Source organism: Talpa occidentalis, unplaced genomic scaffold (genome assembly GCF_014898055.3).
Source record: "Talpa occidentalis isolate TD23 unplaced genomic scaffold, MPIMG_talOcc4v2.1 talOcc4.8, whole genome shotgun sequence".
Taxonomy (NCBI): domain Eukaryota; kingdom Metazoa; phylum Chordata; class Mammalia; order Eulipotyphla; family Talpidae; genus Talpa; species Talpa occidentalis.
Window position 1 is genome coordinate 94,728,912 of NW_023605194.1, and position 24,213 is coordinate 94,753,124.

The 24,213-nt window shown below is 52.1% G+C and overlaps 1 protein-coding gene across 2 annotated transcripts in view; it reads left to right on the plus strand.

Annotated features, from left to right (window-relative positions):
• BMP1 (bone morphogenetic protein 1) overlaps window positions 1-24,213 on the plus strand; it is a 39,750-nt gene that overhangs the window by 7,852 nt on the left and 7,685 nt on the right. The window contains exons 3-16 of one of the 2 annotated variants that reach the window (XM_037497887.2): window positions 2,599-2,763; window positions 2,947-3,064; window positions 3,336-3,514; window positions 4,219-4,324; window positions 5,784-5,908; window positions 6,462-6,577; window positions 14,691-14,793; window positions 16,156-16,272; window positions 16,533-16,678; window positions 16,811-17,006; window positions 18,276-18,401; window positions 19,126-19,286; window positions 19,562-19,742; window positions 23,479-23,604. In XM_037497887.2, coding sequence (XP_037353784.1) covers window positions 2,599-2,763; window positions 2,947-3,064; window positions 3,336-3,514; window positions 4,219-4,324; window positions 5,784-5,908; window positions 6,462-6,577; window positions 14,691-14,793; window positions 16,156-16,272; window positions 16,533-16,678; window positions 16,811-17,006; window positions 18,276-18,401; window positions 19,126-19,286; window positions 19,562-19,742; window positions 23,479-23,604 — 1,965 coding nt within the window. The other variant, XM_037497888.2, reaches the window with a different exon arrangement.

Here is a 24,213-nt window from a genome sequence, read left to right on the forward strand (position 1 = left end):
AAGAGCTTCTCCTGTGAGATCTGGCCTGATGATCACAGTCTTTATCTTTGTTTTCTATTCTCTCTCTGCTCTGCTCTTACCCTGTTTGTATCACACTCATCACACCTTATTGCATTGATTTGTTTATGTCTGTCTCCCCAGCTGGACTCAAAGTTCTGCACAGTTAGGGATGGTTCCTTCTTATCTTGGCTATGGCTCATGGACCTCCCAACCCTGGCACTTGTGAATGGGTGAGAGAGGGGACAATTGAGGGCCCAGCTGGCTCAGTTCTGTCCAGGTTTCTCAGCACTCTGGGACATGGGCCTGCCAACATTTAGTTAGCTCTCCCATTGCCAAAGAGTGGGATTCTCACCTGGGACGTGCTCTGGGCTTACATTGATGGTGCTAGGCAGTTGTCCCATACAGCTTGAGGGAGGATCCTGGCATGGGCAGCCCACAGAATAAAGAACAAACTATTCCAGGGAGCAGCAAACACTGGAGGGAATAACCTGGTGGCCAGGTAACTAGCAAGGCTGCCTTGCCTTTAGTGGGGACCAGTAGACATGGCACCAGGGAAAGTAAAAGGGGGAGTTGCATCACCTGGTCTGCCACTAGCCCACCATGCTTCCTCACTACAGATGTGGATGTGACAAGAGCTGGAACCATCAGAGAGCTACTACGTGAAATGATTATAAGAGTTTGGGAATGCTTAAAGAAAACATCAAGTTTTGCCTGTTGCACAAATATGAAGGTGTATTAGATAAGATCTAGTTTCAGATCCCCAAGTTCCTAGAAAATAAGTACAGTAGGTCCTTGAATAACATTATTTCATTCAACATCATTTAATTACAACACTGATGAGTGAAAAAACCGCGATTCCTGGTCAGTGCACTGCACTGTCTGTGTAGAATTCTCCCCAGGTCTGCATGGGTTTTCCGCAGACACTCCAATTTCCTCCCACACCCCGAAGTGTGCAAGTTAGGTTCCTTGCTCTATCTAAATCGTGGTTGTGGGGCCTCCCTGGTGGCGCAAGGGGTTAAGACAGCACTATGAAGCTACCTGCAGCCACTGCAGCACAAGTTTGATCCCCGGCCAGGGAGGTGACCCACATGGTGCAGCAGACCTCTCCTGTTGTGCCCGCTGCTCCCCTCAGCAGTGTGTTTCAGTCAGTTTGCCTGTTCTGTTCCCCACTCTGTCTCTGGTGAATCCTCACAACCCCCCTGCCCCCCGTACCTCTGGCCTGTACCCCAGTTCTTGTATGCATAAATAAATCTTTAAAAAATAAATAAATAAATCGTGGTTATATGTGAGAACCTTGTAGTGGGAGGGTGTCCTGCCCAGGGTGGTCTCTGCCTTGTGCCCTGAGCTGCAAGGTGGGCGCTGGTCACCCACAACCCTTAGAATAAGCGTCTGGAAAACAAATGCATGAATCCAAATTATTTTTTAATATTAGAAGTGTTTTGGGTCTTTATTTAGAAGTTTGGTGAGTTCTGGTAACCAGAAATATGCCATAGAAACTTTCTCTTGTTCATATTAATTGACCTGTGGTAAAATTAGTTTCATTTTATGTCATTTCTTTCAAGTCACTGTTTCCAAGAACCTATCAAAGGTGTTAAATGGAGACTCACTGTACACCATTGTCCTCTTTTTTCAGTGCAGCCAATTTTCAATATTCATGATAGTTAGGATTAGTTATGATTATGACAGAATAACCTGCAGTTATACTACAAGCTCACTGAGAACACTGAATTAACAAACACTGAACCTTTAGAGAGACACAGGGTTCAGTTCCTGCCAGCCTTGGTCACCCCATCTTTTTTTTAAAAAAGATTTTTTTATTTATGCATACAAGACTTGGGATATAGACCAGAGGTGTGGGGGGTGAGAGGATTCACCAGAGACAGAGTGGGGAACAGAACAGGCGGATGGACTGAATACACTGCTGAAGGGAGCAGCGGGTGAGTCAGGAGATGTCTGCCACGCCATGTGGGCAGCTCCCTGGCCAGCTGGGGATTGAACTCATGCTGCAGAGGCTATGGACAGCTTCACAGTGCTGAGCTTAACCCCTTGTGCCACCAGGTCACCCTATCTTATGTATGTTTCTGTTTAAAGACACCTTGTTTGATTTACAGTTGATTCATTAACACTGAACCAACAGCTGGCTAACAGCTCTGTAATGCATGCCTTTCAGCTGTCTAACTTATCTGACTCGTACTTTCTGAGGCACATCTCAGCTTCTCACCTTAGGAACAGTATGTCAGCTCTGGGAAGGTGAGCATTTTAAACAGGGAAATCACCCAACAAAAACACAAAAATGCAAAACCCAGGCCCTAAATAGCCGGTGACAAGGATGCTCATTTCCAGTCGGAGAGCTAAGCAGAGATTGAGCACGATTTTGTTTGACCTCAGCCGGCAACAGGCTCTTTGTGCGACTGATTTTTCACTGCTCTGCACATGTCAGCGAGTGACCGTGAAAGTGCTAAAGCTATTGAGTTGGGGTGGTGAATAAATTTCATGAGTGGGCAAACACAGAATCCCCAGCTAATGAGAATCAGTTATCATTCCCTCCCTCCTCCCTTCATTCATCTTCTACCAATATCTTCCTCTTTCAATTCCCAGGAAACTCTTCTACCCCCAGCTGTCAGAGTGCTAGTGCACAGCCTCAAAGGAGAAGCCGAGGGAGACGGAGAAGCAGGTCCCGCAGCCGGCGGGCAGCCACTTCCCGACCAGAGCGTGTGTGGCCCGACGGGGTCATCCCCTTTGTCATTGGGGGGAACTTCACTGGTGAGCATGATGTCAGGCAGCAGCCTACATGCAGGCCTGGGCTTGGGTCACCCTGCTGTGCTCCCTGGCATGCATGGTACCTTCTGTTTATCTGACCAACAAACTGCTACAGACTCTTAAGCTGGTGGGTAGAGGTGGGCCAGCCTGGATACAGTGACAGCCTGGCCTTCTTGGTCCTGGCAGGCAGCCAGAGGGCAGTCTTCCGGCAGGCCATGAGGCACTGGGAGAAGCATACCTGTGTGACCTTCCTGGAGCGCACTGATGAGGACAGCTATATTGTATTCACCTACCGGCCCTGCGGGTGAGCAGGGACTCCTGGGCTCTGCATACCCCCGCCCCATCGCCCTACCCATGTTCTGACCTGGCTGATGGAGCTGCCCATTGGGGCACAGCCCTGCATCATCCGTCCCCTACTACCATGGCGCATCTCCCCAGGACCTAGCCTGAGCATCCCACACTCAAGTCCTTTCCTACCCTTCTGCTCCCCTGCCCCCTGGCAGCCTCGCCCGGCCCCTGAGTGGATGCACTCCCCCAGCTCGGGACCACCCCCCTGAGCTGGCCCCGCCCTCCAGGTGCTGCTCCTATGTGGGTCGCCGCGGTGGGGGCCCCCAGGCCATCTCCATTGGCAAGAATTGCGACAAGTTTGGCATCGTGGTCCATGAACTGGGCCATGTCATCGGCTTCTGGCACGAGCACACACGGCCCGACCGGGACCGCCACGTCTCCATCGTGCGTGAGAACATCCAGCCAGGTAGTGCCACCTGCCCGGCCCTGGCTCCAGGGCTTCTGGGGGAGGGGTCTCTGGGAGCTGCTCCCTGGAGTCTTCCTTTGTAACTCAGCATTGAGAGTCCTGCCCCTGCCCCAGAGGCATCTCTCCTGGGGCAGTAACCAGGCAGGGCCACAGTGAGTTATCAGTTGTGGGGCTATTTTAGGAGCTAGGCCAGGACCTGGTGCTGGGCACATAGACCATCTGAAGCAGCCAGAACTCACCTGTTCCTAAGAGTGGCGTGGGCAGGGGCAGGAGTCTGGCAGAAGTCCTCCATGCCACCCCAGGCTTTCTCTCACTTCACCCAGTTTTCTGCTCTCTGCCTATCCTGTCCTTTCAGGGTGATTCTGCTTCTCCTCACTTTCTCTTCCCTCCCTTCCTCCCCGCCTCTCTCCCCAGGTGTCCTCCCACCCCTCACTGCTTTCATCTTGCTGTGGGTCTAGAAACGGGGCCTTCCTTCCCATTGATCCTTCTCTTCAGCAAGTCCTCCCTCCCCCACCCCTCTGCTGGACAGACTCTTCTAGAGCCCCCCCCCCTCCCCGGGCTTCCCTTGGCTGCTCCCCGGACCTTCAGGTAGGGGGCACCTCTCAACCCCAGGGAGGACCCCATCCCCAACCTGAAAAGGTAACACTGCATCCACGCAGACCCACCCCCTGCCGCCCCCTCCACCCTTCTCATGGTCTTCGCAGGGCAGGAGTATAACTTCCTGAAGATGGAGGTGCAGGAGGTGGAGTCTCTGGACGAGACCTATGACTTTGACAGTATCATGCACTATGCCCGGAACACGTTCTCCAGGTGAGAAATGGCCTGGCCTCTCCTGGCAGCCCAGCCTGCCTTCTGAAGGCCTCCTGCTTGGTACTAGCCTGTCTGCCGGGGAAGTCAACCAAGGACAACAGTGGACCTCGGGGCAGCTGGACCCCAAGCAGAGAGTCCATGGGCCCTGCCTCCACTGCACTTTTCTTCCTCGTAGGGTCCAGAAAGGCCCACTCACAACCCTAGGTCCTCACCTGGGACTGTGCACGCCGCAGCCAGAGAGGCTGAAATCCTGCTGCTCCGCCAGCCACCAGGACAGGGCTGTGTCAGTCCCAAGAGGGCTAAGCTGTTCCCTCATCCCTTGGCCAAGGGGGGCATATTTCTCTAATTGGGAGCTCCCTTATCTGATCGGCCTGCCTTTCTGTAACTGACCAAAGTCTGGCTCCTTTCCTCAACTGGCCCCCCCTCCCCAGCTCACAAGTCCACAGCTACGCTTTAGCCTGGGCACAAGTTCCCAGCAGTCACAGCCAGAACCCCGAGAGATGATGACCCAGCCTCCCCACCCCAGCTTCTCCTTAGCACAGTGTGGGAAGCCACCCTCCTTCCTCCTCACATCCCCCCACATCCCTTACCCGGCCTTTCCCATGCCTGGCTCTATCCTCTATCTCTGCTCTTCAGCTATCTCAGAACTGGCCCTCCCCCCTCCTGTCTCTCCTTCCCAGACCCGCTCTTCCTGCCCTCAGACCTGAGGGAAAAGACCAAGGACGGGTGGTGAGGTCATCCTGCCCCCACACCCACAGACCCCCACCCGGGAGGAACATTTCCCACCGCATCCCACCCCACCCCCTGCTGAGCTCCACCCAGCTGGGTGTGAGTCAGGGCTGGGGGAGGTGGAGGGCTGCCTGATTCCCCTTCTTCTGCCCCTCCCAGATGGAGACACCCAGGATTTAACAGGGAAGGTTTGGGTGGGAGTGGGGGAGGTGGGGTGGAGGGGTGGGCAGAGATGCTGATGGATCAGGACCTGGCTGTGCTGACCCCAGGGTCTGTCTTGCCACTGTGGAACCTGCTCTTTGGCCTTGTCCCATGTGCTGTCAGAAGCAGCCCCACTGCCAGCAGGGTGAAGCCCTCGCCCTGGATCTGCCTGGGAGAAGCTCAGCCAGGGCTGAATCAGCATGGGGGACCCAGAAGCTGGGGCTGGGTGGGGCTGGAGACTAGGGTTCCTGAGCTCTCATGGGGTTGGAAGTTAGGGCCATACTGAGCTGGGGCACCAGTGGGTCCCCAGGGCATCCTGGGGCTCCCCCAGGTTCCTGTGCTGTGGCTGCCACGGAGCAGGGTGGCTGCTGATCAGTGGGCAGCATAATGACAGGGTGAGAAGTCTCCACCCGTCCCTGACCCTGCTGTGGAATGTCTGGGCTTTGGTGGGGTCATGACCTTGGGTGCCCACGGGAAGCCACCTCTCCTTTCGGCAGTCTCTCACCCAGGTCGGACTTTTCCTCCCCAGGGGCATCTTCTTGGACACCATTGTCCCCAAGTATGAGGTGAACGGGGTGAAACCTCCCATCGGCCAAAGGACCCGGCTCAGCAAAGGGGACATCGCACAGGCCCGAAAGCTCTACAAGTGTCCAGGTCAGGGCACAGAAGAATGGAGGGCAGTGCTGAGGGAGGCAGAGGCCAGGGCCTGGGTGCAAGAGGGTTAAATCTTTAAGTCTTAGAGAAGGCTGAGACTGCCTGGTGTTAGGGGACAGGACACTTGGGGAAGGGCAATCCTAAGTTGGGGACCAAACTGGTCCCCTGATCAGGTAGAGGTAAGACACTGAGCACCCACCTCTGAGTGCATGAGAGGATGGGGGTGGGAGACAATAACAGCAGAAAAGGGGAGAGCAGAGTAATTCTTAGGGAGCAGAAGCCCACCAAAGGGGCTCGACCTTAACTCTGGACCATGTTGCCTTGGCACAGGGCATCCTGTTGCACCAGGCCTAGGCCGAGGCAGGGAAGCAGGGTGGCTTTGCTTCCATGTGAGGACAAGGAGGTGGATCTTAAAGGGACAGGACCATGCCACACTCCATCCTCTCCTCAACCATTCTTCTGTGCCCCCAAAGAAGCCAGGGTGGGGAAGCCAGAAGGAAGGGAGAACTTGGTACCTGAAACCAACCACCCAGTCCTTCCCTCTCCTTGACAGCCTGTGGAGAGACCCTACAAGACAGCACCGGCAACTTCTCCTCCCCTGAGTACCCCAATGGCTACTCTGCCCACATGCACTGCGTATGGCGCATCTCCGTCACACCTGGGGAGAAGGTAACTGGGTATGCCCTCCTTGCCTGAACCCCAAGGGTAGTATAGCTTCTCCCCAGAACCCCATGGTGTGGTCTCTGTGACTGTGAGTGACCTACCTGGGCAGTGCAGGTCCATTTACCTCACTGGAATGACTTGCTCGATGGCCCTTACTATGCATGGCCATACCAGGCATGTCTGTAAATGCTGCTCAGACCCTCTCACTGCTGTGGAATCCAGACGCTTCCCTGCCCCACCCCGGATCTTCCATGTCTTTCAGACTTTTATTGTTTCAGGAGACAGCTTTAAGACTTAATTTCCCTTGATTGGAACATGGTACTTAATGTAAGAGTGTCCATCTGGATTATATTTTATTACTGGCGACATTGTTCATTCCAACAGCTCTCAGGTAGTTTTAAATTAGAATCCCAACTGCCAGCAGATAGCCATCTCTCTTCCTCTGCCATGAGCTCATTTGATAAGTAGATCCTCTGGGTCTTCCCACCTGGTCTTTTTTTTTTTTTTTTAATAAATTTTTTTTTTATTTTTATATTCCCCATACAATTGCGACCCCCTTATTTTGACCCCAATCCCTCCCCTCCCCGCCCCCCACCTTCCATAGAGAGTCTCTGATTCATAGTTGTTTGTTGATTTTGATTTTTACTTTCTTATAGTTATTCTTTTTCCTGGTCCCTTATTTAAGTTTTCTAGATTCCTGCTATGAGTGAGACCAGCCGGTATTTTTCTTTTTCTTTCTGGCTTATTTCGCTGAGCATGATCCCTTCCAGCTCCATCCATGTTGCTGCAAATCCACCTGGTCTTAAAATAAATAAATACTGAACAAGACACAAGCCAAAGTGCTCCCACTGAACTGATGTGACCCGTTAATCTCCAGGCTTTGGGCAGTTATTCCACCAGCAATGATGTCACTCAGTGTCATTACCATCCAGCCACCTTGTTGTGGTGAGCTGCTTCTCAGACCACGCCTTGTTGTCCAGATCCCGTCAGCACAGGATGTGGTTCATAACTGCTGAATACATAGGTAGATTGCCTCACCAAATCAAATCCACGGTCTCACTAGTTAGTAAAACCCCTTCAAAAAAGGAAGAGAAATTTGTTTGACATGACTGTTTCAAGTGAGCCCAAACTAGCTCCCAGTAATCCAGTGTTTCTTTTTTAAATGGTCTCAAACCTTCTGTTTAATTGAAGATTCACATTCAACTCAGTGGTTTGCAGTTCCCAGAATACACTTCAGACTCCCTCCCAATGCACACATGTATACACACACACACACACCCCTCTGTAAGGTTGGGAAGTCTTTTGTTCTGAGTTGTCAAGATAACAGATGCTCATCACATCTGCAAGTTATTTGAATGTCCTCTGATGTCATTTTTGAGCCCAGAGACAAAAGCCGACTTAAAGAGGTGCTCTCTGGCTCTCTTCCTGTAGTATTGAGCTTCCCTTTCCTTTCCAAACTATGTTTATTTTACTTTTTGTAATCTGAAGATCATTCTCATTTATGGCTTTTTTTTGAGTAATTCTGTCATCTCTCTTGGTTAACTTTCTGCTATCTTCCTTCAAAAGTGAATCCATCCCTTCCTTGTTCTTATTATTCTAAATCTAACTTAAAAATTGTCCTTTTTGTTGTCGTGTAGTAATTGTGCCCTGGTTTCTTTTATCCCTCTGCCAAGGGTCTCTACCACTCCAGCCTTTGGAAATCTCCCTGCAGATAATAATAATGATACTACTACTAATAATAGCCACTAATGATTACTGAACAGATGATCCTTTATGTGTGTGTCTTTTAATTGGCACAACAACAATATAAGCTGGGTACAAATATTATCCCATTTTGCATATGAGAAAACAAACTTGGAAAAATTAGGTAACTTGCCCAAGACCACACAGAACCTGAATTATATAACACAAAAGGCCGTGGTTGCAATGCTACATGTATTCTAAAGGTCTGTCCCATTTTAACAGTTACATAAGTGTCCCTCAACAAACCTATGTGCCCACTATGTGCCAGGCACTGGAACAAGAAGATGCACAAGACAGCCCGCTTCCCCCAAGAGAGCAGTCGGGTAGAGCTTTGCTTTCTCTCCTACTCAGCTGGCAGAAAGGTGGCAGCTTAGTCAACAGCAACACCTTTCCCTGCTGTTCTGGACTGGCCTGGGCTGGCCCTAGTCTCTCGTGAACACGTGGTCTTGTTCCAGGAGCCTCTGTGACTCGGGCTTGCCCCTTCCATAACTCCCAGAAGATTCCCATCCTTTTTCAGAGGCCTGCCTGGAACTCCAGGGAGAGAAGCAGGCTGTGTGTTAAAAGCCCTGATTAACCAATAGTTTTGGAAATGCTCCTGGATGAAACGCTAGAGTTGTAAGTGAACCAAAGATGGACCCTGGGGAGATCAAAATATTTAAGGGGGCAAGATATTCAGAAAAAGCTGGTGTCCTAAGATAACAATGATCACTCTGCTATTTAACCATTATGTGCCAGACAAACTGTTCCGTATCACCTATGCATTCTCTTATCGTTCCTCCAACAGTTTGTGATAACCTGGGTAGATGAGGGACTTGAGGCTCGAGGATGTGAGTTAATTTTCCCAAGTTTGCATGAGCAGTAGTGGCAGAACCAGTACGCAGACTCCAAAGTCTATGCTCTTTCAAACTTCAAATAAATCAACCAGCATTAACAAATGGACTTTGACATCTATTTTGGCTACCTAAAGGTTGTTTTTCAAAGGCTTCCCAATTCTCAACTTTTTGCCAGAAATGTGAGTGATAGGTGAATCTTATCTGATACCATTATGCAAGCCAGGGGCTTGTCAAACAAGAGAAAGAGCCACTTTGGAAGGCTTCTCTGAGGCTCCCCAAGTCCACACAGCATATTATTAGCAGGTGCCCTGCAGAGGAGTTTCAGTTTCCCAAGCCACAAGGCCTTATGAGCAAGAAGGTGATATCGGAAGGAGATGGTGGTCAGATGTTGCAGAAGAGCCTGGAAGAACTCACAATGTCTTTTTTTTTTTAAGATTTATTTATCCATGCATACGAGAACTGGGGTACAGGCCAGAGGTGTGGGAGGGCGGGTGAGAGGACTCACCAGAGACAGAGTGGGGAGCAGAAAAGGCAGACTGACTGGAATACACTGCTGAGGGGAGCAGTGGGCGAGTCAGGAGAGGTCTGCTGTGCCATATGGGTTGTTCCCTGGCCGGGTATTGAACTCGTGCTGCAGTGGCTGTGGAAAGCTTCATCGGTTGCATCCCAACCCCTTGTGCCACCATGGAGGCCTTCACAGTGTCTTTTGAACCTGGTAGTGGCCTTCCTCATTCCCACTTCTGCCTTCTGATACCCTGCCTGTGCTTTGAAGTCTGATACAAATTCTTGCTCCCCTGGAATACCTTCCCTGACCTGAACCCCCACCCCCCACCTGGCTGCCATGACTCCTACCCCCTCTGTAAGGCCAGTGCTGGGCCCTTTCCTAAGTCCCTGCCTCTCCTTGCTGACAGTGTGAGGCACCTAGGATGGGTGTGGAGGGGTGAAGTTAACATTCTGTCTTTGCACAGTTGTTGGGCAAAATGGGTTGGCAGCCCCAGGGAAGCCACATGGAGCAGTGTTAAGTGGTCTGGGCGTAAGCTGCAGAAGCAGAGTGGCTGAGTTTGACTCCCAGATGTGCTGTTTAGTGGATCTATGATCTTGGGGAAGTTGCTTAACCTCTTGGTGCCTTTGTTTGCCCATTTATAAACTGTGATATACACAAAGTGCTAGATTGGAGGCTAGCACAGTGTAGGAGGTGGCGGGAATTAGTCCTTAGTTGCTGTTGTCATTCCTATATTCTTAATCTAGTAAATGAGTAAACCCAGTCAGTGCACCATCTGCCTCCCTCTACTTCCAGGAGTCTCCTCAGAACCACCTCAAATATCAAAATATCTTAAGCAAACTCAACTCAGAGTGAAATTAACTTTTATTGAGTATTGCACACTGTTGGATGGAATTGTGACAGGTCGTGTGTAGCATACATTTATGTGTCTAATGCCATTGTAAGCTTCACATGTATTAATTTAATTCCTGGAAGCTGGATGAGGCAAGTGCTCATACCACTAACCATCTTACAGATAAGGAAAAGAAGGCACTGGCGAGTTAAAGGGCAGCCTATGACCCTGCAGCAGCCAGACTGATACCCGGTGGCAGCACTGTGTCCTCTTAATTTCTCCCTGATCTCATCCAATAAACATAAGGAGAACTTCCCTCACCCAGGGTGCACCTGGAGACTCTGCACCCCATATCTCAGTTAATCCCCCAGCTTCGCAGTGAAGATGTTACGATCACCTCCGTTTTTCAGATAAAGACACTGAAGCACAAGGAAGTCAAGCCACAGGTCTGGAGTCACCAGCCAGGAAGTGGTCAAGCTGGCCAGGTTTTCTTTGGCAAAGGGCAGTGGCCCTGCCACCCGAGCACAGCTGTTTCCACATAACCACAGTCGCTATTTCTCTTCATCAGATACCTCCGGTCTCAATATAGTCGTGCCCGTGCCTCCCTGTAGGCTGGCACTGGCCGCCAGTACACAGATCTCCCTCCTGAGATGCCATTTTACCTCCTGCCCTCTAGGAGTGGGGGAGGGTGCGGACAGTCTTTGAGGTTCCACCAACTGGGTGCGGTTTCTCTGCTTCCGAGGGTCTAGAGTCCTCCTCCCTGGACAGAGCCAGGGCTGTTCTCAAGGAAGAAGGGAAAGTTGCTGCTGTTCTTAGTACAGCTTCTGAGCAAAAGAGTTTGGCAGGCCCAAGATGCCATGTGGACAGTGGTTAAGGGTATACGTTAGGGAGTACAAGTTAGGAGCGCCTTCACTCAGCCCTCTGCTATCCTCCTTCCAAACAGCAACTCTTAGATATTTTTGATTGCTAGATGTAAAAATAACATAGACATGTTGTAAAAATTTCCAATATAGAAATGCTTAAGCTAAAAAGTAACTTTTCTCCCCTTGTACCTTCTCCAAATCCGCCCCTCAGAGGCAACTCAGCACTCGTCCACATGGTGTGTGTCCTTCCAGACCCTTGCAGGTGTGCGTGTATGTCTGTTTGCCTGTGTGTCTAACAGAATTATATACACTTATACAAGGTCTCTGGTGACTTGCCTTTCACTCAACAATAAGTCCCTGCCCTGATTCATGCAGCCATATTGTTCTACTTCAGTCATTGTCATGGCTGCTTAGCATTCCATCATCTTGATCTCTCTTAATTATTAAGTTGTCCCCTGCAGGTCTCTATTGATGGATGTTTGAACTCGGTTTTTTCAAGTTTTCACTATTAGCAAAAATGCTGCAATAGGTATCTTGAAACTTTCTAAACATAGGCAAGTATATTTGTAGGCTAGATTGCTAAAAGCACAAATCTATTCAGCAAATATTTATTAAGAACTTCTCTGTGCTATAAACCAAGATTCTATAATGAGTTAAATACAATTCTCGCCCTCATAGGGTTTATATTGTCATGATGGAAGGGGAAGACAGACAATAAGCAAATAAACAAGTCAGTGTAGAAGGTCAGATGGTAGTGCTGGAGGGGAATCACCAGCAGAAGGTAAGGGAGTGAGGTGGTGGCAGGTTACCGTTCCATGTGAGGTGGTCAGGGAAGATGAGTTGGGACAGAAAGCTATAGGAAATGAGAGAAAACACCAAGCACATAGCTGGGAAGAGCTTCTAGGCAGCAAGTGCAAAGGGCCTGAGGCAGGAACAAGCTTGATGTGTTTGAGGACCAGCATAGTCAACGTGGCCAGAGCTGAGTAAGCAAGGCAGAGCATGGTGGGAGATGGGGTGAGAGAGATAACAGGGGCCAGGTCGTAAGAGACCTTTGTAGCCTTGGTGAGCACTTCAGATTTCACTCTGAGTTATATGAATAAAGGATCTTGAGCAGAGCGGAGATCTGATTTACATCATAAAAATTCTGCTGTGTTGAAAAGCAAGATCAAAAGCAGGCGCTATTGAACTAATCTTGGAAATAGATAACAGTGGGGCCAGGATGAGAGCTAAGAACAGGCAGTCTGAAGATGAGAGATGTAACGGGAGGATGTGAAAGGCGTGCAGGCAGCACCAAGGATCCGATCCCAGTGAGGGTCCCAAGCTTCAAGTGAGACACTCGGCATGGTTATAATTTTCCCCTCTGGCCACATTTCACAGTCCTAGCACTAGTTCAGAGGAGTAGAAACTTGAATTTGACGAGGGGTGTAGATTTCAGGTGAGCACAATGAAGAGAAAGAGACGCAAGAGAGTCCTAGGCAAGGTGGTGACAAAGATGCACCAAGGATTTGCCTTGAAGTGACGTGGCTGCCAGGCCTTTGCTGGTATAGTCAGTCTTTTTTAAAATAGATGAAATATTGAGCTATGAAACACAGGCTCCACAGCCAAAGCTAAACAGATTTTCAGCTTCAGTTTTTCAAAAATATGTTTTCAAAATGTATTTTTAGAATGATAATAATACTTCAGTGATAAATAATAATCATTAAGAATAACACAGCATGTTTCTCAAAAATAGGATCTCATGCCATTATATCTCAGAGGGCTACAATAAGTAAAATTTCTCCCAGACACTTAAAACATATTTAAACTCACATATGAATCAAAAGAAAAGAAGAAAGTTCAACTTGGTACAAAGCAAGGTGGGAACTGGAGGTGTAAGGCAGGGAAAAGAACTTAGACTCAGTGGACTGAAGGTTGTAGTGAGGTGGAAGGATTGTTGGACTCTGTGAACAGAGGAAGTGATCAAGGAAAAATTGGGTCATGTGGTTGGAGAACGAAGTCCTTGGACTTGAGATGCTAACAAGATTGAGGGCATGAAATGTTATGTGTGGCCTAGAAGGAGTAGAAAGGGTGAGACAGGAGGTCATGGAGTTAAGAGGTCAGCTCCTGGCAAAGATAACTAGATTATCTTTGAGCCCAGCAGGGATTCTGCAGGTCCGGGAGCGAGAGCCAAAGCTCTCCCTTGACCGTATAGCACCACATAGCACCAGCACTGGCTGCGGGACAGCAATTGCCAGTGCTCCCCCCACCCCTCACCCTTGGGCCCTGTGTCTGGTCTCCACTCTGTCTGCCTCTAACATCTGTGAGCCAGAGGTCCCCTGCCTCTACAGCAGGGAACCCAACTGGCACCTAGCAGGGCCTCCCCCCAGCCCGGGCCATTGTGTGTCTACTGCACATACTTCTGGAGTCACATAAGTCTTCCCCCCGAATCCTTGTTTGTTAGATTCTGAATACACAGCAGGTTTGGGGTCTCACTTTGGGAATTAAGGAAGCACTTTCCCTCCTGGAAAGTACTTGTTCATCTGCCCCTTGCTGGGGCACTTACCCAGCATCGGTGTTAGGGCCATACTTGGTGAATTTCGAGACTGAAATGAGCTCACACACCAGAGCTTAGAGCAGCACCTGTACCATGAGGTACTGTGTCAGGTGTGAGATCCTTTGCTCACTTTGCACTCAAGGGAGCTGATGTTCACAGAGGTTAGGTGGTTTACCCAAGGACTTGCGGCAAGAAATGCAGAAATGAGACTCAAACCCAGGCCCCCATGACTGGAGTCTGAGTTTTTTTTTTCACCAGGTGATCACTTTAGGGCCTGAATTGCCCATCTAAGTCCCAAGCTCCTTAACAGGGATACATCTTAGAGAAATTTGAGGGAAGGACTCAGATCTGGTTCTCCGCCCAAGAGCTGGCATGGCCTCTGCCAGAACCCGGCTGTTTCAGCTCTTCTTTCCCTCTGCCTCACCCACTCTGGACCCTTCACTCCCATCTCAGACTCCCGGTACCACATGCAGCCCAGGGCACTTCCTGTCACAGAGGAGATGTCTTCCCTCTGCAATGCTGTGAGAGTGCTGGGTTGGTTTGATCCAGAGCAATGCTTACTGGGCTCATCAGTAGGAGACCCTTGGGCTCATTGGAGCAGGCAGTGCATTTTAAGTGAGCACCCTTCTGGGGTATCTGGGAGGAGAAGGGTGTCTATGGCAGGAACTCCCTTTTGGAACCCCTTAACTATTTACTACCCTTGGCAAGCTGCTTTCCTAAAGGCGGGCAGCAGTCGGGCAGCAATTGTAGAGTTGGCGGGCAAGGCTGGTCAGCATGGAGCACCATAACCCTCTTTCTCCCCTGTTTGCCTAGATCATTCTGAACTTCACGTCCATGGACCTGTACCGCAGCCGCCTGTGCTGGTACGACTACGTAGAGGTCCGAGACGGCTTCTGGAGGAAGGCACCTCTCCGAGGTAATGACAACCCACCCCTTGCCTCCCCTGCTGACTGCTTCTTAGAGCTGCTCATGTCACATTCCCTTTATCCTTCCTGGAACCCAATCCTTGACCAGGGTGACACTGGCCTGCAAGCCAGGAGTCCTGGTGTGCAGCTAGGCCTTGGAGCTTATGAGCTTCCTTGGGGGGTGCTTCTAGGGTACAGGCGCAGAGAGTTGTGGGAGTGACGGGGAGATGCACGGGCCCACCCCCATAGCTACGGGCTCTCTTTCTCTTCTGGGTCTTTTCAGAGGCTCCATTTTCTTTGCAAGTTCTGGCTTCAGGTTGCCCACAGTGCAGGCTGGGACCCCGTGGGGTGCTCTACTCCAGACCCAGTGCCCACACTTGTTTCCACAGGATGTTTGTCCCTGGTGAGAGGAGTGAGGACAGGGGGTGAAGGGGTCAGAACCATAGGACAGAGGCATTTTCAAGGGAATCAGGGGTTCTGAGAGCATGTTTGCATCCAGCCCCAGCAGCTCCTCCCTGGAGTCTCCTTCTCCACTTCAGCAGCTTGGGACCACTCCGTAGCACCAGAACCTTTGTCCTACAGGCTGTGCCTGTAGCAAGCTGACAAATTCCTGCTCACCAACCCCCACTTCACCCCCCAGTGTCTTATATTCCAAAGTTTCTTATTAGTCACCCAAAGCATCTGTCGTTACAACACTTCCTCCTCAGATGTGTTAACATTTCCAAGATTACAGTTTCTTTTTCATAACTTACATTCCTAGGTCAGCACCCTCTGTCCCTTGCTGCATGCCGGGAAGAACCCAGTCTGTTCAGATCACACAAATCACCCCCAGTAGGTTTTTGACTAGAAAGAACTCCACAGATGGCAGCCTCATCCAACTACATGGGTTCCTGAGGGTTTCAATTCCAAGGGGATATCTTCTGACCCATTCGCCAGATCTGCAGTTGATTTGGGGTTCCATGGCATCTGTTGCATTTGATCAACTAAAACATTTTTTGATGTACAAAGAAAGTTGTGTTCTACTTTTCTGCATGGAGATCAAATAAGAAAAAGATAAGCAATGATGGTAACATGCCTTTAAAAAGTAAAACGTATACAGTTGGTTGTTGCGAAGAGTCAGCTTTTCTCCCCATAAACAGACTCTTGTTCCTCAAGGGCATGAAATTCTCTAAAAGTGGTCTGTGGCTCTTCAAGGTCAAGCTGGACCTTGGACCAGATGCAGGCCAGCTGGAAGGTGTGTGGTCTTGGAATATGTGCCAAGTGCAGACCGGACCCAGGGCCTCCGAGCCCCCTGGAAAGGCGGGTGGGCTTCCTGGTACAAGGATAGGAGAGGGACTCAATTTGGTTGCATTGCCTCTCTGTCCACTCTGCAGGCCGCTTCTGCGGGGGCAAACTCCCCGAGCCTATCGTCTCCACTGACAGCCGCCTCTGGGTTGAGTTCCGCAGCAGCAGCAACTGGGTCGGAAAAGGCTTCTTTGCAGTCTATGAAGGTACTGGGGAAGGTGAAGGGCCGGGGGTGTGGGCAGATGTGAGGTCCCTGGGCATCCTCGATATGCTCCCTCCTGGCACTGCAGGGACAGGTTGATGGCCTTCAAGAGAGGAAGCAGGAATCCTGGTGGAATTGTTTGGGAGGGCACAAGGAATCTGGAGAGATATGGAAAGGGCTGGAGGAGGGAGGAGGGACTCTTGAGCAGGGAAAAGCATTCTGACACACCTCCTCTTTTTCCCACTTCACCCTGTGTCCCCAAAGCCATCTGCGGGGGTGATGTGAAAAAGGACAACGGCCACATCCAGTCACCTAATTATCCAGATGATTACCGGCCCAGCAAAGTCTGCATCTGGCGAATCCAGGTGTCCGAGGGCTTCCACGTGGGCCTCACCTTCCAGTCCTTTGAGGTAGGTCAGAGACCTGGTGATCCCACGTTTGAGGGCCCCAACTGCCCCCAGCCCAGCCCAACTCTCTGCCAGCTCCCGGGTATTGGGTCCGACAGTCAGCACTCCTCCTGTTGATGGAGTTCCCGCCCCCAGATCGAGCGCCACGACAGTTGTGCCTATGACTACTTGGAGGTGCGCGATGGGCACAGTGAGAGCAGCACCCTCATCGGACGCTACTGTGGCTATGAGAAGCCAGACGACATCAAGAGCACATCCAGCCGCCTGTGGCTCAAGTTCGTCTCTGATGGATCCATTAACAAAGCTGGCTTCGCTGTCAACTTTTTCAAAGGTGCCTCCTTCCCATTCCCCCCATGGCTAATCCATCTCCACTCCTTCTATTTATTTTTTACATTTTACAGTGGTAAGAACATATTTCTAAGTGTGCGGCACTGTTGCTGACCACAGGCCTGTTGAGCAACAGATCTCTGGTGCTTATTCATCTTGCTTGACTCAAGCTTCATGCTCCTTGATTAATAACTCCCAGACCTTGGCAACCACACTCTCTATTTCTAAGAATTTAACTCTATTAGATACTTCCTATAAGTTGAATCATGCAGTATTTGTGTTTCTGTGACTGGCATTTTATTAAACTGTGGGTCCTCAAGAGTCATCCATGTTGTCACATATGCAAATTTTCTTTTTCAAAGCTGAATAGTATTCCATTTTGTGTATACACCATATTTACTTTATCCTCCTCCACTGATGGATATTTAGACTGTTTCCACACCTTGGCAATTGTAAATTGTGCTGTGTTGACCTCATCCCTTTTTCACACACTCATTCAACACAGCTTATAAGACATAAGTTGGCCCTGGTGCCCTGTCCTTCTACTTATGGTCTAATTGGGGAGAAAAGGTCAATCCCCCTGAAAAACGGCATACCTCACTGAGTAAATGATAGTATTATATAAAAGTAGCTGACACATGGTAGATGCTCAACTATGAATTCTAATTCATAGTTCAGGAGTTCCCTAAAAATCTAAAAGTTTGTCCAGAAGAAATGCCAGTGAGTCACAGAGGCAGGAAATACGGTAGAAGCTCAGGGAGGAAATAAGGCAGTGTGGAGTTTTGTATCGGTATAACCTTGGGCAGGGTATTCCACCTGAACCTCATTTCCTTATCTGTAAGTGGGGCTATTCCCAGTCTCTGCATACTAGGCCTCCTGCCAGGACTGTAGGGGAAATACTAGAATAGCATCTGGCCAGGAATCTGCACCGAGGGCACCAGTACAGGCAGTGGGCAGAGCCCAGCCACTGCTTTCAGAAGGAAGGCTCTATGGGGTCCAGCTGTCCCCTGCTTCAGGTCACTACTGGTCCGTAGGGGCACTCACAAGGAGGCTCTACCAGGCACAGAGTGAGGTTTTGAGCAGCCTTAGGCTCAAGGGGAACAAGGAGTCCCATGGCCTCAATGCCAAGCAACTCACAGCTGACTTCCACCTTGGAATGGGATTCAGGTGGTCACAGGAAACCTAGGGGCCCTGAACTTGACTCTCACGCCGAGGAAAAGAGATGGGAGCCAGCCCCTGGCCTGGCAGTTACATGGTTTCCTTCCACCCGCAGAGGTGGACGAGTGCTCCCGGCCCAACCGCGGGGGCTGTGAGCAGCGCTGCCTCAACACCCTGGGTAGTTACAAGTGCAGCTGTGACCCTGGGTATGAGCTGGCCCCTGACAAGCGTCGTTGCGAGGGTGAGTACCCCTCCAACTGCCCCAGTACCCCAGTCCCTCCCCAGCCCGAACCCTCCAGCCCACATCAGGCAGGTTTGGACAGGTCCCTTCCTGGAAAAGCAAGGACTCCCTGGCGCTTTCCCCATCCATGGACAAGGAACATGTTTTATATCACAGTCCCCCAGAACATTCTGTTACCAGGTGTGATATGCTCGGGTATTTTTTTTTCATTCCTAGTCTTCTTTTTAAATGCTGGTCTTGACCTGCCAATTGATTTCACCACCCACCAGAAGGTCATGATCCTCAATTTGGAAGCCAGTTCTTGGACAGGCACAGAGTTTCAGCCTCTCCCAGAGCCTGTTCCTGAGAGGCTGGTGGAAGCACTCCCCAGCCACCGACTCCAGTTCAGCCTGATCTTGCTGTGTGGCCTGTTTCCTACCCTCTGAGCAACCTTGCTGTCCACCACCTTGCTGTCCTTGACCACCCTGCCTCGGCTAGTGCCCTGGCTGGTTCTCTCACAGAGAAGATAGAGCATCCTCACGCTCGACTCCTCGGCTCCTTGCATTCTCTAGATTGCCCACTCCTGTCCCCTTCCCTCTGGCTCACACAGACCAAACAGGAGCCTTGGGAAACAGGGGTCCACAAGTCTCCATCTCCTCCATGATGTGCTGAGCCCAGGCCCCCCTGGCCTTCTCTCGGGTGAGCAGGACTGCTGGGCATAATGCCACCTCCCATGTCCCCGCAGCTGCCTGTGGCGGATTCCTTACCAAGCTCAACGGCTCCATCACCAGCCCCGGCTGGCCAAAGGAGTACCCCCCCAACAAAAACTGCATCTGGCAGCTGGTGGCCCCCACCCAGTACCGCATCTCTCTGCAGTTTGACTTCTTCGAGACAGAGGGCAACGACGTGAGTGCTGCCCGCCTGGGGATGAGGAGCTGTGGGAAGTCTGGGGCGTGGGAGCTGGATCTGGTGCCTGCTTCCCGCCCTCTGAGAGATCTCTAAGAATGCAGAGGAGAGACTGTGGGCAGGGCTGGGTGGGGAGCACGTAAGGGTGCAACAGGGATGGATTTGGTGAAACAGGTAACTAAAGGTGAAAGGACCCTCAGTACAGGAGCCTCCCTGGGCAGGGCAAGAGGGGAGGCTCCCGGGAGGAGGCTGGGCTGGAGCCATGCTGCCCGCAGGTGTGCAAGTACGACTTTGTGGAGGTGCGCAGTGGACTCACCGCGGACTCCAAACTGCACGGCAAGTTCTGTGGCTCCGAGAAGCCTGAAGTCATCACCTCCCAGTACAACAACATGCGCGTGGAGTTCAAGTCCGACAACACGGTCTCCAAAAAGGGCTTCAAGGCCCACTTCTTCTCAGGTAACCCAGGCTCCCCAACCTGGACCCCTGCCTGCCCTTCTTTCTGCCACTGCACCCTGTCCATCCCAGCCCTCCCTGGTGCCGGCAGCGATAGGCTCTGTCTCCTGCTCCCCCCACTATCCCTCCACCAACAGGCCAGCCCCGATGTGCCTGAACCCCTCTATTCCTGAGCCCTCAGGGCTGTGTGAGAGGCAGCCTGAGGATAGGCAGGACGTAGGAAAGAAGAGAGAGGGCATTCCAGGTTTCAGGAGCTGTACGAGCCAAGGCCAAGAGAGGGCAAGCCCCAGGAACAGGGAGTTCAGTGTGACGAGAGAACATGGGGTGCACCTGGTGCGTGTTTGCATTGGACCGTGTGGGGCGGATTATCTGGCAATGGCCAGGCCTCTAATCAGACCCTGCATAAGCCAACGGGTTCATCCTGGGGCCTTCAGAAAACATGAGTGGCCTCTCTCCCTCCCCACCCTGCCTCGCCTGTGGGTGGGGGACTCAGACCCAGACAGCATCTGTCTACTGAGAGGGGCCCCCGTGGAAGGCTTGGATCGTAGTCAGCAGGCCCCTGCCTAGCCTCTGAGCTGGACCTCCAGGGGTCCTAGGAAATGTTCCCCTGCTTTATTAATCTCTCAATCTTCTGCCCTGGGGCTAGGTTGGGAGGTGGCTGGTCATCTTCCAAAAGCAATAGGACCCCCAGGACACAGCAATATAGGAAGGAGCTCCATGGGGCCAAGTGTGGGGGAGAGTGGAAGGCTGGTAGCCAGTTTTGGTGGGGAGCAGCCCAGGGACCCCCATCTCCAGAATGCCTGGTGGGCTGGGCTTGGGGCAGCAGGAAGACCAGAAGCCCACAGCCGAGTCCTTGCTGCCTTCCTTCTCCCTCCTATGCCCAGGTCCTGCATCCTCGCCCTCCTATGTGACCACCCTGCACCCCTGCCTGCCCCACCTGAATGTCATGCACTGCCCCTGTGCACTGGTTCCCTGCTTGGCACTGCCAGCCACCCTGTCCTGCTTAAAGTGCCCACAGCCCCATCCCACTGCTTGCTGAGACCTTCCCCTTGCAACACAAATTCCTTTCCTCCCTGTGCCCCCCTGGAGCTCCTATGAGGAGTTCTTCACAGTGCTGGAGGGATGTAACACCTACTCAGGGGTGGGGTTGGCCCGGTGAAACCATTACCTGCTTACTCTTGTCTCTTCCTGCCCTTCTGTTGCCCCAGTCTTGGAATGGGGAGGGGACAGCACAATCTGAAAGACAGAGAGCCCAGGGCTCTCCTCCCAAGGTTAACTGCTCTTCCTGGCAGGACCCCATGCCTACCCTCCCCACAGCTTGAACACACACATGCACACACACACACACATGCACTGCTCATCAAACAAGAAGCTACCTCACCAGTGGGCTTCAAGGTTTAACCCTCAGGGCATGGGGCATCTGACTCTGGCCCCCCCAGGAGGGGGGCTATTTGGACTTTTGGGACACCCATCGAGGAGACCCTAAGCCAAGAAGACGAAAGAGCCTGAAGACCTTCAGTCTGACCCCAGCCACCTTCCGGGGCATTTGGCACTGGAGGGTGAGTGCCATCTCCTGTGTGGGCCCATGTTCACCCCCCCACCCCTGTTCCTCCTGCATCCTGATCCCTGGCTCTGAGGTGAGGCTGCCCACTCCCCTACCCTCCCTAGGATGCTACAGCAGGCCTTCCTCACCACCCTGTCTCACTCAGTCATAGGCAATTATTTATTTTCACCCCTATTATATGCCATGAATTCTATCAAGTATTTGGGATACAAATATGAGGAAGGAATGGGGTTAAACATTTCAGGGAAACCTTTCCTCATTCCATCAGTTGGGACTGCTGAAACTCCCAGCATAGTCACAGGCAGATTCCTTAATGAACCCCTAAGACAGATTGTGGGGCGCTCATCACCCCCACTTTCCTTCAGGGCTAGTGCAAAAGCAGTTTCCACAGGGCTCTCAGTGAAGGTTCCTTGTGTAATTTCTCTAACTGAGATGGGGCCCTAGAGAAGGGACTTGGGGGTCACTACCTCTTGGCCCCAGGTTCTGGTGGCCCTACCTGAGAATGGATTGGAGAAGCAAGACTTTCTGGAAACCAGTGTTCCAATCCAGGGCCCCTCTCCTGATAGAGAGCAGAAACAGATCCCCAGGTCACACCCCAACTCACCTTTTGAATGCCAGAGAGCATCTTTCTACCTAGAGGTTCACCTCTGGAAATCTGGGTGTCTAGCTGATCCATATACGCTCCCTGAGTGCTGGCCTACATGCCAGACAGACAGTCCCAGAACAAGCATGGACAGACAGACTGGAGAATATGTAGGTTTGACACACACACACCTGTACCCATGTGTTTCTCTGTGTCTGTGCAGTGTTGTATGTTCCCCAGAGGCCACGAGCTCGGGTCCAGAGGCTAATGAGCCTTGGTCTCTGCATTCATGTGTGTCTCGTACTCTTGTCAGGTCCCTGAGTGCCCGTATGTGCAGCTTTGCATGTGTGCTTGTACCTGAGCATCTTCCTCACACGTAGGTGTGAGTGAGCAGGTAGTGTGTATCTCTTGTGTGCATGTGTACACAGACAGGTAGACAGTGATGGGGGTGACCCCATGTGTCTGTGGAGGTGGGCTGTGTGTGTGTTGTGCAGGTATCCGTGTACACCTGTGCTGCCATGTTGGAAGTCTGTCCATGTGGGGGCCTATGTCTGTGGGCCTGTTGCTGCGAGCGTGTGTCTGCGTCTAACAGTCTCCTGCTGCAGCGGCAAGAATGGGAGAGCAGAGGTCTCCCCCAGCCCCCTTCCCCCGGATGGGTCCCCTCTGACAGAGACTCCTTCTATCCCTCCCTAGTTTGCAGGCCCCACACCCACCCTCCAGGCCTCCTCTGTCCCCTGTTGCTGTGCCTCCTCCCCCTGCTGCCCTCCGAGACCTGGCTGCCCGGACATGGCCATCCTGCATGTATGTCCCTGCTGTCCTCCTGCCCCACCCTGTGGACCCTCCGCTGAGACCTGGATCTCGTTTTCACTACTTTCCCTCCCTGGTCCCTGCCCTCCACCCCCACCCCTTGGTCCCTTTTCTCCTTCTCTCTCTCGTTTCAGAAAAGAAGCCAGCTCTGCAGCCCCCTCGGGGACGCCCCCACCAGCTCAAATTCCGAGTGCAGAAAAGAAACCGGACCCCCCAGTGAGGCCTGCCAGGCCTCTGGACCCTTGTTACTCAGGAACCTCACCTTGGACAGAATGGGATGGGGCTTCGGTGCCCATCCTCCCCCACGTCCGCTCTGCCATTCCGGCCTCCCTCCTTCTGGCCGGACAGAACTGGTGCTCTCCTCCTGCCCTGTCCCCCTCACGTGGCACGTGGACAGGCGGCCTTCCCTTCCCCACCCCCTCCCATTTTGATGGTGTCTGTGACATTTCCTGTTGTGAAGTAAAAGAGGGACCCCTGTGTCCTGCTTCTTTCTCTTGCAGTCTGCTTGTCCGTGTGTCTGTTTTTCTACTTGTCCGTCTGTCCAGTAAGCAGGTAATGGTAGAGGGTGCCCATGCTGGTCAGTTCCGGACCCCAACCCCCCCTGCCTCCCACTTTACTTTCTCTCCCCACAGTTGGGTCCTACTCAACTGGCTCCACTTCACGCAGTGCCCCGGACCCCTCGTCGCCTCGGCCTTTCCCTCCCCACCCCCACCCGGCCCCCACTCCCCAGGGCACCCGCACCCCGGCCGGTACAGACCCAGGTCTGCCCTTGCTTCCCCCTGCAGACAAGGACGAGTGCTCTAAGGACAACGGCGGCTGCCAGCAGGACTGCGTCAACACCTTCGGCAGCTACGAGTGTCAGTGTCGCAGCGGCTTCGTCCTCCACGACAACAAGCATGACTGCAAGGAAGGTAAGCGCGGCCCGGAGCGCGCCCACACCTGCAGCTCAGAGGCGCCACCTCCGTGGGCCTGTTTGGACTCAAGGAGTTGAGTGACCTCTCAGTCACTTCTCTGGCCTCCCGCCTGGTCAGCAGATCCCCGACCCCAGCTGTAGCCGAGTCACATGCACTTCCTGTCTTGGTCTCTGCCGTGCGCACCAGGGGAGGAGGAGCTCCCAGCTGCCCCGGGCTCTGTTTTTAGGTTGTTCCAGCGGTTAGTACTCCTTAAAATCCATGGCCAAGTCTTCCTGTTGACAAAGACCTTCCTCTGGCAGAGAGGTGGGGTAGGACCCGAATGGAGCCAGCTGCCGGGCCCAGCCCTGCTGCTTGGCTTACCGTGTGCCCTTGAGCAGCTGACTTCCTCTCTGTGCCTCCGTCTGCTCCTGGGTAACACGTAGGTGCGGTGCTGCCTGCTCCCAAGGGCAGCAAGCACCATCACCTCACTGGACACACTTCCCATCCCAGGGACACCCAGAGCAGGGCTGCTGCCTCCCTGACGTTGACGTGGGTATTTGAAAACAGCTCTCATGTCATCCCTGATATCATCGTCCCTCCTGGGACACAATAGCACACTGGCTTGCC